This window comes from Formica exsecta, unplaced genomic scaffold (genome assembly GCF_003651465.1).
Source record: "Formica exsecta isolate Colony F162 unplaced genomic scaffold, ASM365146v1 scaffold140, whole genome shotgun sequence".
In the NCBI taxonomy this organism is placed as follows: domain Eukaryota; kingdom Metazoa; phylum Arthropoda; class Insecta; order Hymenoptera; family Formicidae; genus Formica; species Formica exsecta.
In genome coordinates, this window is record NW_021848730.1 from 326,739 (window position 1) to 345,918 (window position 19,180).

Genomic DNA, 19,180 nt, shown 5'->3' on the forward strand with positions numbered 1-19,180 from the left:
AAAATAAAACATCTTTGTCACACATAATCGAAAAAAGAAAGCACACACTTTCTGTCATTTCGAATCGAGACGCTAATTGGTATTTGGTGTTAATGCGCGAGTTAGCATTATTATCATGAAGAGAAATAACGAGAAAAACGGACGAGAAGTCAATTCACACATCGATTCATCGCGTTTGAAGTCTTGCTTCAATATTTGTTATCGATCATCACTGTGACTTCAAATACAATAAATAAACGTAACGTGCAGTAACGTGCAATCGTTACTGACCGCCTCTATACACACGTACATAAATATCGATTCGAATATGAAGGGTATATGATAGACTTGACCATTTGCATAATAGTAATAAAATAGTAAATGCAATGTATTAAAGATCATTGCCTAGTGTGGTTTTAAAAAAAAAATTGACTCTAACTTGTAAAGATATTTTTCTCTCTCTTTTTTTAATCGTTTGACAAAAACTTATAGTTTTTAAATGCCACATAATACAATAGAGGCTAATGTGTTTCCAAATTTTACACTTTATTAAATACACTTTATAAAAAGAAAGACATGTATTGCAAAAATATAGTCGCACAATATTTATCTAGCACACGATGAGAAACGAGCATAAAAAGACAATTTAAAGTGATTACAATTTCCACGCGTGCTTATAATTACAAGAAGCGTAACGAATATTTCGCAACATGTATTTTCTACGATGTGATTTTAATTAAAACGCATTTTCTCGTGTACTTTGAAGTAAATATAAAACGTGGTAAACAATCCGCTTTACAAACCGCCATACGTTGCACGATTCAAAGAAAAAATGATAAAATCGCTCGCGGTTGTTTAAGACAAAGTTAATGAACGCATTTCGTGTTTATATTTTGATTCTAAAATATTTTATTTGAAATATGTTTTTAAAATTAATTGGATTTATTTTTTTTTGTTCTTTTTGTCAAGTCAAATATTTACTGCTCATGTCTAATATTGACTATATCTAATTCAGTAACATCAGAATATAGATTGACCTATTTGACTCTTAACACTAACTATTTGTCTCCTTCTACATTAGAAGGATCCAATGAAATAACCAATTAGAAATAGCCAATTCCATTTGCACTAAAGATAATTCAGTGTGCCCTAAAATTGCACATAAAATTGTTTTAAAAAAACACCTTTGTATAAGAATGATCTCTCTTTTTTTAAATACGGTTAATTTTTAATTCTCTAATGATCTCGATATAGGAATTTTACATATCGTTGCAACGATTAACTATTTGCTCTTATGAAGCATGTGACGAATAAATAGTTGGCAATTTAAAGACACTAAATATGCCAAGATCTATAGGCATTATCCGCAGTAGTTGATAAATGAACATTCCAACATAGTAATCGCAGATCTGTAGCACACTCTGGTGAACTATGGAGGTCGGTCGATAACATCACGCATTAGCTGGAACGACCCGGTAGTCTGATTGGCATTTTATAGTCACGATAGTACACGTCGGTGTATTTACAAAGCAAGTTGCAAACTTTACAATCTCGGCAAAAAATTTTTCCCCTTAGCTTCGAACTTATCAACACAAAAATCAGAACTCTTTTGCGTGCAATTATACGATATTTCTGTTACTTTAAAGAGTTCTTTAGGAAGAGTTTTATGAGGGTGATCGTTTTTCCCTTCGGTGTATCCGTCACGGGATCGATAAACGATTTGAATTATTCAATCAGATATTCTCGATGAATGCCACGAAGCGTTGCACAGGCATGAGTTAAATTTACACTAGCTCACCATCGGTATCTCCTTAAATAGTCTACAATTCCGCTCGCTTCTTTCAATTTATTTAAACGACACGGAAAGGATTTAGGAAAATAAAAAAAAGATATATGTGTTTATTATATATGTATATAAATTGAAAATAATAAGAATTATTTTATAAGTATCAAATCATAGATACATAATTATATCCTAAATTTTAAACCAGAATTAATTATTACTATTTTTTTAGGGAACAAAATATGTATTTTTTTTTTACCATCTCAATGCAATTATGTTGCAATCAAAACATGACGTATCTAATTTCGACTTACGCCTCTCGCGAACGCCAGCTGTTCCCGAAGAAAGGTCACCGACAAGTTTCTTAGCGGCAAATGATTTATCACCGCACTATTCTATTACAGGCGGTACAATGATTGCGTTTCAATAAGCCACGATGAAGAGTAAACGCGCACGTCATCTTGCGCGATGCACATCCGTCGCGCACGTGTGCGACGTACGTATATGGCGTGCGATTTGCGACCTGCGTAGGAAACACCTGCGTTCGCAGGAAGTCACGACTTAGCGTCTCTGCGAGAACAGCGTGTCGTTAAATACCACGTGCTCGTTGTCCGATAAATCTCAACGAGGAAACACGATGTCGCCAAGGCCGACGTTCATTATACATACAATTCCTGTTTATTTATTCGACCAATATTGCAGAATTTTGCAATGCTATTTGCATATCGCGCGAATATATATACGACGAATTACATGTGACTTTAATTGAATCCTGTTATACAACCTCAATTTCATCTGTGACCCTATTACGCGAATAAATTTATTTCGTTGCCTGGCTTGGAAATGATGCTATCCGTTGGGAAAAGGTAAAAAAACGTAAAGTAGGATAAAATAAAGTTGGACTAAATAAACGTTTCGCCTTAGAGTTGCATTAACCAAATTGAAATGCACGATCCGAAGAGGAAGAAAAGTGCTCAAGTACTCTGACGTTTACACCAGATTTATATTTATGAGATTAATGCCTTTCGGAAGCGTTTTGCCGGAAATATGAAGTGTTGCAATTAATTTCATGACATTAATTTGCAATGGAGTTAACTGGAATAGAGCGCTATCGCAACGGATTCGCGACGCGGGTTTTAAAAAGTGCAATTTCCAGGCCGTCGCCTCGTACGCTGACCTGTATCACTGACTTTGTACACTTGCGATATGTGTTCAACGGACCAAGCCTCATTACATAGTCTTGACACGTATGTTGATTTGAGCGCACCCTTTGCATTTCTCACATAATTTGCATTGGATGCATTTGCGGTGACATTTTACGCGATGATATTATCGATGACCCAACCGTTATCGAGAAATCGATTCGCCAAATATTTTGATAGTAATCAAAGCCCGAATGATGATACGTGCAAAGATAAATAAGTGAGCGAAGTCAACACTGTGGCACACATTAATTTAATAATACTAATAGTTACGGCCGTCTGTACTAGATTGTTTTTCAACAGCAAATGAATTGAGAGAGAGAGAGAGAGAGAGAGAGCGCATAAAAGTTATAAATTCTCTCGAAATTCCTTTCGGATAACTAAATTTTAAATTCCTGCATAATAATATCAAGCTTATTCAAATAGAGAAGTAAATTAACGTTTTCTGATAATGATATTTAAATCTCGTAGTCTCAAGGAAATACCGAAATGCCGTTTCTTAATATAATTTGTTAATGCTTGCAATTGAATTGCATTAATGAATTTCGGTGTGTATGTGTATTCTTTTATCTATAAATAATTCAAAATTTATTTCCAACATTATTAATAATAAATGTATTAAAGTTATAATCATTAATTATTCATTAGTCCTCGAGATTAATAGAAGTTAATAAACTTTCGAAGCAAAAGTTCGAGTTTTATCTCAGAGATAGTCAATCTAATCTCACATCATATATACATATACATACACGTATACACAGAAAGGAGAGGAGTGCCAAGTGAGCAACGAGTAACACACACATGCATGTCGGATTCATCCCAAAAATTCAACATTAATTCAACATTTCATCACGCTTTATCGAAGAGAATACGATCGCGATGAACAATGCAGAATAATTACCGAGTAAGGAGAGAGTCGTCTTTTCGACGTGCCCTGTCCGACGCGACGTGAAAGAACGAATACACATTGTGCACTTGCAAGCACGGCTATAATATATGTGCACACTATGTGACAAAACACTCTTTAAATACCTCATAATGAACGGCCGCGCTCTCGCGCAAGAGCATCTTACGTACGCGCCTCTGCATGACCGGATGCTGCATATAGAGATAACGACGGCGCTCCCTCTCGCTTTCCCAGTGGAAAGCGCGAGCTTTAATCTGGGGGAGCTTGCGGGCCGTAGTCGCGAGCACTGACCTACGTCACTGAGCGCACTTGGAATACTAGCGAGCACACATCGTTGGCTGCGCCGTGTGTAGGTGTGTTTTCCATATATATGTGGGTGATCCTCGTTCTCTGTTTCTCTCTCGGTTGTGTCGCGGACTACTTATATATCTATCTATCTACCCGCCTATCTCCGTGTATACTCGTGTGCGCGCGTTATACATATCGGGAGAGCTGTACATATGCATTCGTGTCAGTGTGACCGACTGCACGAACTGCACCGCCACCTCGCGAAAACTGCATCCACCCTCGGGAGAGACCACATCCAACCCCGAAACAATCCCGCCGGAATGCTTTCGGGGATCGCGGCCTCATTGAAACGGCGACTCGCTGCGCTCCGGAAACTTGAATGCTGACAAGTGCATTGTTATCATAGCGAGGCTCGCCGCTGGCTGATGGTGTTTCATCGCGATGTTGATGATTACTTTGAAGCGGCTCGACTCGGACGCGGAGTTGTCGTGGAACCGTCACAAATATTACTTTCGAGAACTGTCACTAATGCAGTCGCGACACACGAAGTGTCATTGCAAGGAAAAAGATTATAGCCTGTATAACGAGGTCCAAAGGAAGTTGCGCAAAATTTTTAATTAAAACATTAATTCGTTGGCATAAGAATTTTTTTATTAAAATTAACAGAATATTTATCATATAATGTATGATAACTATATATTCGAAAAATAATATATTCATCGAATACACAAGTCTTACAAAACAGAATTGTTTTGCAAGATTTCTAATTTTTATTGCATTTCTTTCTTAATCTTTTTCAAAGTCTTGGATCTTTGTAATGTGGCGAATAGTTATAGAAAAAGATCCAATTAGGCGGTCAACTTTGCAATCAGTTTGCAACGAGATTTTACGCGTCGTATATTGTCCGCAAGACAACGAGTGGAAACTTCATTGTTTCGGTAAACGAATTACGAACGGTTTCTGATAAGCGTCTAGAAATGTTTACACTGAAAAATACAGAGTCGAAGGCAATTCGGCGGAGAGCTCTCGACGCTTGCGGTCGTCCAAAATCGATATTGTCTGCCGGTGTGTTGCTTTCAAGAGCACTCTCGGTAAATAAAAAACAAAAAAAAAAGAAACGAATAAAAATAAGAGAGGAACAGAGAGAAATCATTGCGGTAGCTTTTAATTAAAAGCATCCGCTGTGCGGTGCGAACAATGCAGCTATTGTATTGCGTGCCGTTTGACAGTCGGCTGCCAGAATGCACTATTTTATGCGATATTTTCCGTATATAAAGAGAAATCACTCTTTCAATGGAAGATATCGATCGTTAACGGATCGTTGTTATTACTAAATGAAGAATTTTCCGTGCTGATGCAGCATCCAGCGAGATGTCCATTCATGCATACATGTTTATTCTTTCATTTCAATCTGCGGAAGATATCACGTGGACATCTATCAAATGTTTACAATAGGTAAAAAGAAAGAATCTTTACACAAGATATATTGACAAGACAGAGAGAAAGAGAGAATATAATTTACAATTATATATTCCTCTATGAAAGATATCAATTTTATATATGTGCTTGAAATATCCATACCTCGAATAAATACAAGTGAATCGCGGCAAGAAAAGTAAAAATATCATATAATGTTTAATGCGAATAACGTTACGTTTAATCCTGATATTTCGATAAAAAAAAAAAAACAATTTTACTTTTTGCCTGTACAGAGAGTTTATTATTAATATACGTATATGTGCATCTCTTTTTTAATATATATAATTTTATCATTTTATTACTACAAAAAACGCATGAGAAAAAATTATATTAAAATGATAATAATGTTGAAAGATGAAAGATTAATCCGATTTTTGCATTTATAACGAAGTGCGCGAATAATGCGGCAGTCGAATAATCGAGGAAAGGTCTTGAAAAAAGGTGGTACAAGGAATAGTTCAGTCAGACGCAAGTCACGCCAGAATCACTCGCGAGTCACGAAGTCATTAAGCGCGCAGCCCTCCAGCTTTCGTGTCGTGCAATATCGAGCAGCTGTTCCCGTCTTCGTTTCTCGAGGCACGCATGTTTGCGAGACTAACCTGAGTCTGCAGTCTCACAAAGTCTTTCGATTGATTTGCTCGTATCACGAGAATAAGCTTCGATAAATATATTCAAAGTAGAAAATCACGCGCTCGCGTTCTTTTCCCCCGTACTCTCTATAATTTACAGTAATCTAATTTTGTCTGCAAATATACATGTAAATTGATTCTGTTGAAGTTTACATATTTTGTATTTTGTATCTGATTTTTATTCATACGCGTTTAACACTGACATCTAATGTCACTTGAAAATACAGCAATACTTGAATTATCATTAAAAACCTTGTAAGAATCCTATTTGTAGGTAACGTAATTGTGTGTATCGAATGCAATATCGTTTCATATCACGATTCTTATTCGTGGCTACTGCATGGTCACGAGGGGTTAATCGCGATTAGATTAGAAGTAACATAGCACGTTAAGTTGATCGTAACATGTATTGCGCAAATTAAACACGCGTAGCGATAACGCAATTGTTATTTAATTTTATCGCGCGGTCTATTCGCTCGAATCACGATTTGTCGAATGATCGTAGATTGATTTACAGTTTGCATCCAGCTTGTAATTTAACTCTGCTGGGAGTTTTCGCGAATTTCCATGATTTTCCGTGCGCGCGAAGCAATTTTAATTGCATCCATGTTAATCGAATAATTTCGAGTATTCGTAGTCAATCATAAATAATGTAAAATCCGCGGATGCAAGAGATTTTCCGTTTCACATTTAATCGAGAGTATAATCCGGTCGATAAAGTTAAATGTCAAGGCGAACAAAATTATGGACAAAATCATGAACTTTGCATACTTGCGCGAAAATTGCCGGCGCGCACGATTGTTAAATAATTATCTAAATCGGTTCGCCGCGATAATTTTTACAAGAGGGGTATAATATACTCGAATGTATGTCCGAGTACTTCAAGTAAATGTCAAATAGAACCTAACATATAATACATGCAAAAGGTTCATTAAACTGTAATTTCTGCGACTTACTTGCTGTTTAACATGCATGCACATTAACGCGCGCGATTAGTCTTGAGATTATATAATACATATAATCATAGAAAAATTAAACATACTCAGCAACGTCTTTTATACATATATATATAACAATTTAAAAAAATACTAAAATTAATTTTTCTATATAGTATAATTTTGTACTTGCTTCTTATCTTAATCCACTTTCACAATATTTTTAAATATATTGCGCGTACAAATTGATGAAAATTATTAGCTTGCTACTTTTGAAATATTAAGATGATGTTATAGAAAGATTTTGATAATAACATGTTGAAAATTTAGCAAATAATTTTGTTCTATATAAAATAATAATCTAATGTGAATTTCCGAGATATCGTTAACTGACAAACTATGCGTATTCTACTACGCGAGCAATTCAATTCTTCCATAATATAAATTGGAAAGATTAATTAATTGTAATTCATTATCAATATGATAAAAACAATTTTTTATTTTTTCATTTTACGTCAATAACGACTTGCTCGCAAATCTTGCAACGCTTTCTCGTATCTAAAATTAATGTCTTAGATATTTCAAATAATTTTACAAAATTCTTAAATGTGCTAAAGTACATTGCTATATATTTACAACGGCATTTCTGAAATAGCTTTTCTCTCCTGTTTTATTCGCTAACTTAAAAGATATCGAAAATTCTTCGCGTAGTTCCGACGGTTCAAAAATCGGGTCTCGCGCCTGGAGAAAAGTGAGGTTTATTGTCGAACGTTTTGCTGTCGTCCGAGAATCGTCCAAGAAAATGGGCAACATCGGAGGTAGTATCTAGGTCATTCTAGGTCATGCGAAGAACGGTGATTATCCGGCGGAATCATACGTGGAGAAGAAATATGTTTGACCCTCACACACATCTACCTTAATCTTTCTTACTTCAATCCCACATACCTTTTGCCGTATCTAGATCATTTTTTGTTAGATTTTAATGAAAGCTTGCGATTTCGATTCTCGTGCTTTCACATTCAGACTTAATATATCCTCATTTCTCATAATGACTCGTGCAGAGAGAATTCGAAGCTTTGGAATACCTATCGTTCATTTTATGTTCATTTTCTTCGTGTAAATGTAAAAAATTTATTTCTTTTAGATATTTTTCTAAACATTTATTTTATTTCTTGTATTAATATGAAACCTACGAATATGAGCTTTTTTATAATAAAATTATTCTGCGTATAAAAAATTAGATGTGCCGGTCTTCATAGAAATTTGATCTAGAATATTCCCTCATTTGGCCTAGATTCGGTCGCAATAAGAGAAGTTCCGGTAAAAAGAAACGCATCGATAATTTACGACAACGGAAGCCAGAAAGAAGGAAAAGGCGAATTCGCGCAAAGATAGCGAAGAGAAAATGTCACGGGAAACACATTCGTGTTTCGCCATTTACTTGTTGGAAGAAAATAGTATTATCGCGCTGTTCGCGTAGCGTTGTGTTAGATTGAAGATGATGGAACTGGTAATTTATTGCACATAAATTATGTATAACGTTGAAACGACCCTCCTGGCGCGCAACGAGTTTGTAGTTACCTTCGTTATAACCATGTCTCTCGCCTTAAGTAGCTGAAACTTGGTGGTCTTTAGCGAGCATTTGCAACGCTTGTAAGAAATTATCTAACTGCTCCTGAACTTCCGACATAGTACGAAGAAGTTTCATTGATCGATTAGATAATTGTAAAAAATATTAACTCGCAATTTAATTATAACGAACTTTTGCTAATAATTTAATTTGGAAAAATATACATATTGTGCATAAAATTATTGTTTGAGTAAAAAATACTGTTTGAGTAAATAACTAAAGAAAAGAAATTGATGCATTCTCAATAAATATAGATTTTTAGTCGTAAATCTATGTTTATGTACGTGAAACAATTTGCGTTTATAACAGTGGAAAACACCGTAAGAATTACGAAAACATGCTTTGAATACACGTCTCAATCGCGAAATAACTGTATTCTGAATGCGAGATATAAAATCATTCAATACGAAATGTGTATAACAATACATCGACCACTTGTAGCACGTGTATCTGGTATTACCTAACATTTTTCTCATCCCCAAATCTCATTCAATGGCGCGCGAGAATGCGCTGTACAAACGATTGCAACCGCTCTCGCAAAATGCATCTCTTTTAAAACGCTCTCTCTTAACGATCGCACCGTTCACAAGAGCGATAAAAGCCGTGCGACTTTAATTTGCGGCTGTGACAAATCGCACGTAAATCACCGATTAATCTCGTGGAAATGACTCGTGTTCTCCGGCACAGATACATCCGTTAAATTATCGCGCGAACGAGAATCTCACATTGTCACGCGTTTGCACAATTTGTATTTAACGATTCTGCTCGTTCTCTCCGAGACAGAAAAATGCATCAAAATTCAACACACACACCGGTCGATTCGCGCGATGAATACAGAATGCCTACAGGGAATTTCAAAGTTTTAGTGAAGTTTTAGTTTCAAAGTTTCCGGACAGCGATTTTTATACTTGATCTTAGAATGAAAATCTACGATATTTTCGATACTATCTCAATGTCAACAGATAACTTGGAATGAAACATTTTAAATGTATGATATAAAACATAACATTAATCAATGTGTACGATAACAAATCTAATGGCATTGTTAGATAAATATGAATTTTATCAAATTTCATGGACTATATTTGGAAATGATACGGGCATTATCACATAAATTCACGCGTATTCTTCTGTAATTAAAGCCACGTAATTATCTATCTGGTCGAGATAGCGGCGACGCGATAAAGCTCGCGCGCACGTTGAATTAATTAACCTAATTCCCGAATTATATTTGTACACGATTGAAATTATTATAACCGTGTGCGTTTGCTGAAACTCGATGTATTCACGCATTCGGCTCTCGGCAGCTGGTTAACCCGTCGACGTAATTAAATATCGGAAAACGCATGGTATAATTAATTTGAATGTGCACTTTACAATTCGTGCCATTTCGCGCCGAACATACGCGGCCGCGAATAATTTCGCTCCACATCGGTCCCGTTATCGACCGGTCAACGATAGAAAAACATTACAACTCCGAGAAACGCGATCAATAAACGCCTTTCGGTTTTTCACACCCGAGTATCCAAGGACGTCGAGTTGGTTGCGGGGAGGGGGGGGGGGGTGGAACACCCTCAGAACTCTCTGTCGTACCTCTTCGTCATAACCCTGCGGTCGCGCAGTCCTGTTTTGCGACCGAATCATGCACCGCACCATCGGAATCACCGAACCGCCACCGGCGAGCCGCGTCGCGTCGCGTTGCGTTGCGTCGCGTTGCGTCGCGTTGCGCTACGTGTCTGGCTCTCGGAGCCGACGAGCTGCAAAGTCGCGACCGAACTGTTTTGTCCACGTGTTGCGGCCAGTCAACGGGGCCAGGATAATGCAGATGTCGATCTTACCACGTGGTAGACGGTAGCGGAATCGTGCGGTTTTGCGGAGAATTGCGAGGCAATTTCCTGCCCTCTGTTGAAGGGTGCAGCAAGTTATTTCGAGATAGGGTGCCTCGATTATTCCGATCGAGATTTAAATATCGAAATTACTACGATACAATCGTAATTGGATTCCAATAAATAGGAACAAAAAGAATCGAATCAAAATTTCTCCGCTATTCTTAGAAGTTTATTGCGATAGAATTTTTAGATTGCCAAAATTTATGATTGGATTATTTTTAATTTTAATTGCATTGATACACCTAAAGCTGATACTGCACGCATGAAGTACGAGTATGAACGTTAGATTCTCTGTACGTTTGTATCAGTTATACGTAAGTCCTTAACGTTTGTCGGGAATTACAGCACTCGGTAACGTGGAAGGTCTGTTCTCTGACCGTTACCAGTCGCACGAAAGCCACATCTATCGATTTCGCGGTAGAGGCGAGTATCTTCGGGGATGAAACCGTAGGTGGCGAATATTTCGAGCTCGTATGCGCATGCGCCAGTTATTACCCCTGAGCGAGCAATGTGCCTTTCATCCCCGTTACTTTATCCTCTTCCTTCCCCCTCCCCCATCTTTGTTGTACAGAATTTAAATTTTCAAAGCAACGAATTTAAATATTTACGTTACAAAGACAGAACTTTTTCTTTCTTGCAACATTTTCATGTGATTTACATTCAACGAAAGTTTACGATTTCTACTTTTCCGCAAACAGTTGGCATCTGTTTGGCATACGATATTAAACCATTAGCTAACTTTTTTTTTCAATTTTTTTTTGTACATCTTATTGTTAGTACTCTTACCTTGTTGAGTGCTTCATGGCTGATGTGCTGGATACCGTCAGAATGAAGGATACGGTCGACTGAATTCGGTCTAGGAACCCCATCCAGTTGAGCCGCTTCTTTTAACTGGGGCGGCGAAGGCGGTGGCGGCAACTGTTCCTCCACCCCTGCATTATCGTATTTCGTTTTCTGCAATAAAGAGAAAAATAATTTCATCTCATTATTATTATCTTACACACATCAAATATTATAAGAATCTTACGCCAAAATATCATGAAAAAGCGTCAGACGCAGATTGATATCTCACAATCGTTAGCATTAGATATTAACTTATAATATAAAAACGCAATCACAGAGTACTTTCTTGTTAATTTTTATTATTAATTTTCTTGATATTTATTTGGTTGCAAAAAACATTTTTTTGCCATTGATGCAACATTTTGCCCAGAACTTACGTTACTCCAGCAGCATTCGCAAGCATCCCCGCCGTTCTCGGAATCACGCGAAATCGCGTTATTAGCGTCGCGATCGTTGAGCAAAACCAATTTTGGATTGGTGTGCCGTCTCGCTCTTCGACGTTTTCGTATTTTGATCGGCACGGCGAACATATAATCACTGAATCGACGCCTTGAGTGACGTACGATCGACACCCAGTCTATCATCGTGCAAAAACAGTCCGCGCGCAATATTTCGCGAATATATATATTTTTCAATGTACACTGTCCATCAAAGTCCACTCGATTTGCCGTTGCGCAAATTTCAAGCGAAATAGAAGCGCTATATAACGGCCAAAAAATGACAAAAATTCAATTCAGACTTATAATTATCCGTTAGATATGCCATTTGCGTTTCGTTAATTGTAGAAAGTAAAATTTATTCGTAAAAACGCATTATTTAATGCAAATTAAAATATTTTATATTTCCATGTATATTTAAATATACATTTCTACATTACGAATCTGGTTCTCTTCCTCATTAAAAAATTTTTGTACTTAATTCTTACTTTATTACTTTAAATTTTTTTAAATGCGAGAATAGTTCTTTTTTATTAACATTTAAACTTTTATTTTCGGATTTTGGGCTTGAAGATAAATTTTTATGATTTGTTTAAACTGCACGCCGTTTTTGTTAAAGCTGCTCGAACAAGTGCTTTCAATCGAGTATCGCGGGCGTGCCCATCGTCGGAGAGATCGATACCAATGGCGAAGAGAACGTCGGGGATATATGTCACGAATCAAATCCCCCTTTTCTCTCGCTTCTCGTGCTCTGAAAGCGTGTCATAAGTATCAGGCTGTCTCTATATTCCTCTTCCTCTTGTTCCACCTCGCGCGCTTTTATTCCCTCGACATAGTCGCATCGGCCATTATTGTCGAGTGCATTCTACGAACGCGAATAAAGGTGCCACAATGACGTTGTAATCAAATGCGCATTAATGCCGCAATACAACGGGAGTATGAAAATAATATTTCAAATACTATTCAACAAAGCTATTAATTGCGTTAATCAATTCATTAATACGCTTTTAATAAACGATCTTCAAACAAACGCTATTATAATTTACAAAAACTATTTTTTTAATCATCGCATAAACAATCTTTCGAATATATCAGACCGAATATATTTTTTCAAGAGCAAAAAAAAAAGGAGAAATAATCTAATATATATGTCATTCCAAAAAATTTTTCTCGAATTTTAATTCACTTTTATCTTTTCATATATTTGAAGCCTATTATCTTCCATTTCGCTGTTTTTAGCCATTACATCAAAATGTAAAACGTATTTCGTGTGTTCCACATATTAAACATTGCACTGAAATGTGCACTCGCACTTTTATTGACGGAAGTTTGCGCAAAAATAGATACGTTTGGATGCACCATATGGTTGTGCGAACGGGCTTGCGAAGGAAAATTTCAGAGTGATTGAAGCGTTTACAAGCTTCCAAGAATACCAAACACCGCCGCATATTGTTTATGGAGAAACTACGCGTGCGAGAGCGAAATAGTTCAGACTTGGAACCTCAGCAAACAATCTCCATCAACATTCTGTTCCGTGAAAATGCATCTCTTCGTAAATCCCTTGATTTGTTACATCATCGTACCATAATTTTTCGCACGATATCATTCTTCAATGTAGTTTTATTGAACAAGTATTTTATACGTGACGCATAATCTTTTGTATTTTTAGTGCCGGAAGAAAAATGGGTGGAGCTTTTAAAATGACGGATATTTGAATTTGTTACCGGAAGATAGAGTCACGGATTAATTTTTTTTTCTTTTTTTTTACGACAGTATTCTAGGAAGATCGTTTCTCACTTCATTTATTTCGTCCTACACTCTCACCGAATTATCCCGCGCTAACTCTTCCAAGAAAAACATGATTGCTCTCATAAGCAAGACCGGTTATTCGTGATCACGTCAATTAATAAATCTCTTCTTTTATTTTGAGAGCCGGAAACTCTAACAAGATCGACCCGTTTTCAGCGGAAATTCCCTACATACTGTATTCCAATCAATTTAATGTAAATACAATATATATAAATAGAAAAACTTTCAAGTCAACATCATTTTAATCTCGCAAATATTTTTGAGATATTTTTTCTATTTTATAAACGTAAAAATAATTTTAAATTTCTTTACAAATTTTGAGAAACGTACGATCACGCTATTCTACTCTTTCGTTGTATACACTTCCTTTATCACACACTTTCTTTGACATATTTTCAAAATAAAATTTAAATTCTTTCGCGAACATTTTTTTCAAAAAAACAAAACCTCTAACAGCGACTACGTGGGAATATTTGTAATTAGCGGTGTCCCGTTTTGAGGTAATTAAACCATTGCACTTAATCACGATCGAGTCTCGGCGAGTTTTTGGGAGTGGAGAACGTCGGTACTGCTGTAAAAGCGACTCGGCACTGATATCAATAGCGTGTCGATGCTCCGACGAAGGTGTCGCCGTCTAATTCCGAGCGCATCTTCGCGATTGGACGGCAGTCTAAAGGAGGATTCTTCGAGGAGTTTGTTTCTTTGGCCGGATTCAAACTCGAGAGAATTCGAGATGATTAATTATGGCCGCACGCTATTTATAAATTCAATGAGTCGCGCCATTTATTTCATAGTTCACGGCCGACAAACCGTCATTAATTTCACGTTTAAGTGGTCGCCACCTTACATTAAATGTAATTCTCGCAGACAATAGTTACTATAGTGTCTCTCCAGTGACATTACGGGGCTATAGCGTCCGGGATCGATGCCTGGAGAAATTGTGTCTGCGCATAAGTTCACATTCGGTCTGATTAAACTCTCGCTTAATTAAACTTCACGTGGCAGGACCGCCGACCGACCAATTTCTTGGAATCGTATTTTGAGCAAACAACAATTTACAGCTTTCGTGTTACGCTCCGTTACATATTTTTGTACGGCGAGTTTTATCTCCAAAATATAAAATCGCTATCCATTATATATATCACTCATTAAATTTCGCAAATTAGTTGTGGTCATAATAGCAGATCATAATAAAAATCCACAAAAATAATATCTTCTCTCTGATTTCGGATAAAACGATGCAATATGTATATATCGCTGTGCGCGATATCGGTATTTTCTAACGAGTTAATTAAAGCGGCGAAAAACAATCCAGAGGTTGGTTAAATGGTGATCAATAATAAATTTCTGTTAATGGGTATTTCTTCTCGTACGCGGTGGCATATAGCAAGTTTCGATCATTAACGGATTAAACAAATATTATGTCATAATTTCTGAAACGCTCCATTCTCGGAAGTTAACCAGGTTATTAAAGTCAAACGGAATGCATCATAATGTAACCGCTCCAAACCAATCATGCGTGGTTCGAGCAGTCGTTTGTAAACGTGTGGATCGCAAAACGGCATTAATAACGATGGCATGCTGATTTTCGGTACAGTTTACAAATTGATACGGCGTTAATTAATCGGCGAATAATGACGATAGCTCCGATCAATCAACGGTCAATCTCGACAACAGATTATGAAAGTAATGCAGGAAATAATGCAGGAATAGGCTAGCGAATATTTACAAATAACATTTATAAGCGTGCGTGTGATTTATCATTTAACTTGTCATTTCAACGCATCGATCAATGATTCTCCGCTGAGATTGTTCGAACTTACTCGCGTGTGTCACAATATACGAAATAATCTTCGTGCGAGTTAATTAACCGTCATGCACAGCCGTCTATCGCGCAGATCTTTTTATGAACTCCCGCAGCCGTTTCATTTTGTGAATCGGATGTCCATTATGAGCACAATGCTGAGGCACAATGCGGCGCCCCGCAGCTTTAGGAAACCTTGGATTTGATAGGAAGAACGTGAGGAGATAATCGAGAACTGCGCGGATCGTGTTCTGAAACGAAGAATTGTACGGCGAGGCCTTGCGTAATAACGATGGCGAAAGGACCAAGAATGGCGGAAAATTAAAGTCTGCCGTTGACGTAAAGTAAATTAATTTATATGTTTATAATTAAACAAAATAAACCTCTTATCGTTCTCGTTTGAAAGAAATTCAAGTAGATGAATATTATTTTCACCTTCAACATTAAATATTGCGTTAAGCTCCTTAAAAGCAGTAAAAAACGGCACTTGAGTGCTTCACAATTTGTATTAATATAATCAGCAACACATCAAAAAAAGAATGATAACGTATAAAAAAGCGGTTATATTTGCAGAAAAATATTTCGTGTGTGTGAATCGCATTGTTAATCTTAAACTTTAAAAAATCTGATCACTGGTTCGTAAAAAAAATTATGGATGTCGTTTAAACGAGCCTATTTTTTGTACGTACTTGTAAATGCGATTGTTATGATAAACTCTAATCGATAAAATTATGAAATTTTTGTCGAAATATAAGGCTGTAAGCGCACTTACGATTTTTGTCGATGATATATAGATAAAAATATACTTGTATTTTGATAGAATAGTTGTCGATGCAAAGAAGCCAATGAAATGAATTCGTATCAGTTTGAAAATTGTTGATAGCACCGTTGAAAATGCAATCCATCGAGTATTCATCGAGATTTACGTATGTACTGCGCTTATTCATCCCGATTTCCGCGGAATGGCGAGACACGATAGATATATGCATTAAATCGACGCTTTTATTCCGTGAAAATCGTTCGTTCGCCGGATGCTACTCGAACAGACAAGTATGGCAGAAACTACGACACGGCGAATATATAGATTCAAGTAATATATAATAAAAATATGACGGCCGTGAATTTTTCAATAGCTCGCCGGGTATATGTAAATATATACAAAATTACACGTGCATGGCGGAAGTAAATATTTTTGAATTAGCCATTTCGTATTACACTCGCACCGCGTATATAATATCGCGGGTTGATATTATGTTACCATATTTATATGAAACACTATATGCGCTGCTGGGTTTTATTTCAAAATTCAGCTCGCAGCAGATAGAACACACACAGCAGATAGCACACACATTACATCGTCACGTAACATTTTCCGTCGTGTAAACTAGGAAAAATACGATCACAAGGAATATCTCCCGCGTGTCTCTTTCAAACAATTAGGGTCGATGGTAGGTGCTTCGCAGTAGCTATTCGAGTTCAAGACTCTTTACGAGAGTTTTAGAAACCCCCGTTGGATGATCAAAGTTAAGCACGTTCGTCTTAGATATATCTCAAAATTTATGCTTAATAAAGTTAGTTATATAAGATATAAACGTGATTCCTGCTTTTTTATTCTATTTGTCAGTTATGTGAAATTTGGCTTGGCAAACCTAAAAAAATAAATCATACATGCCTCGAGAATAAAAAAAGATTAAAGAATTAAAACGCATATCGATTTATAAACACAACATTATATCGATATAATTATTGTGTCTATACCTCATTTGAATTTAATTTTACAATAATTAATTAATATTTTATATAATAAAAAATTTTTATATAAAAGAAAAATTTCTTAGAAAAAAAAAAGATCAAAGATTTATTTCTCAAGCGCTTGAAAATTGGATTATCGGCAAAGTTTTAAGACTGGTTTGGGATTATGAGTAAATTCTAAGTCGTGCCGCCACGAATCTCTCGAATAAACGAGTTGGTAAGCTAGAAATCTTCGCTGTACATTCAACTACAGAAAACAGGCTTACCATCACGAGCTTATGAGCAATCATTACCAAGCTACACTCTGCGATCAATACATCTATATAAATTCTATGAGATACAAAAAAAATTATTGCGCGAATACATATACACACAAATATTAATTAATTCAAATAACGGTGATTACTTTTTTTGAAACAGTGCTTTAGAACAAAAAAAAAAAAAAAAATCTTGCTAAAAACACTCGATGCTTGTGATTAGATTAATAATAAACATATAGTTTCATTAATCGTGTTATGATGGTTGCTACAACGTTATTTTACGAATCTAGTGGAACAGGTTTTAGTTTGCAGTGACAGTACTTGTCGCGAAAGAGTGCGAAAATGTGAATCTTTGAAACATGTTTCAAAGATTCGCAGTTTACTTTTGCATTTTACACGTTTACGAACCTGAATCTCATTTACATCGGTGCCTGGAACATCGGGACTGGCCGATCTGCGGCCATAAATGTTCGATAGAGTCTGGGTCAACGGCAGGACGGAGGCTGGACCATCCTGAAACGATCACATCATCTGAAAAACATACCGTCGTGTTCTGTGTGTCGACGAGAGAAACGCGCGTTGCCGAACTGTTCCCGAATAGCCTTTCGAATCCTCAGTCAAAATACAGTTTCAAAATATGTATTCTTATTCTCGAAAAATTGCAACTGTGCGAATACGGCGTAGCACAAAAATATTGCTCGGTACAGCTATAATATTCAAATCATCGAAATTCTTTTTCAGATTAAATATATAACGCAATAACATATCATATCGATAATATTCAAAGTGTCGAGTTAACAAAGAAAATAGTATAAGATAATTATAAAGATTATAGATAATTATAAAATGATGAATAATAAGATGATAGATTTTACTCTCCGACTTTTCGGCAATTCGAAAGATCATTTCCTTAACAAATACATCCTCACTCTTATTTCGCATACCTGTGGATTTATTTTATATTTTATTGCCGATTATGGGAGAAGGGGAGAGAATCTGCATATCGTGAATCATTCCGAAGATCCGTGTGTTATAGCACAACCCTGACTGCCCTCAAGCAGTAAATACTTGATAACTAGAGTATCAGGTTTTTTAACGCGTCGACCCATTTGGAACAAAATCGATCGCAACGTGATATACGCGCGCTTTCGCTGCATGGATGCAAGTGCAGACAGGTAAAAAGAGGAGGAAATAAAGTCGCCAACTACGCAAGGTCAATTACGCGGCTAGGATAAGTTGACTCGACGTTGTCACGCGAGCGGTTGTAGCTTCCCAAACGGAATTATTCATGGCGAACTTTCGATGCACACAGGTGCGTTTAACATCCAAGCGTCGTTTTATCTCCACTGGCACACGGTCCGTTCGTTGTCCTTATTAAACATGTATCGCGACTATCTTCTCCAAAATTCGTTTGTTTTTTCGGAACGTTTTCCAACACGTACCGACGACGACTCACCTCCACGTGGATCGCAGTTCGTCTTTTTTTTTTTTTTTTTTTTTTTTTTTTTTTCCCCGGGGGGATTATAGATTTTTGTGAAGCGGGTTCCACATAGA

General features: G+C 36.6%; 1 protein-coding gene across 14 annotated transcripts in view; it reads right to left on the reverse strand.

The window, feature by feature from the left end:
• LOC115246207 (disks large 1 tumor suppressor protein) overlaps positions 1–19,180 on the reverse strand; it is a 496,657-nt gene that overhangs the window by 209,051 nt on the left and 268,426 nt on the right. For 12 of the 14 annotated variants that reach the window (XM_029824882.1, XM_029824884.1, XM_029824886.1 and 9 more), the window contains 2 exons: positions 18,035–18,139; positions 11,508–11,675 (listed from right to left, as the gene is read on the reverse strand). In XM_029824882.1, the coding sequence (XP_029680742.1) occupies positions 11,508–11,675; positions 18,035–18,139 (273 nt within the window). Of the gene's footprint in view, positions 1–11,507; positions 11,676–11,941; positions 12,170–18,034; positions 18,140–19,180 lie in introns of those variants that run through there. The other 2 variants (XM_029824894.1, XM_029824889.1) reach the window with 2 other exon arrangements.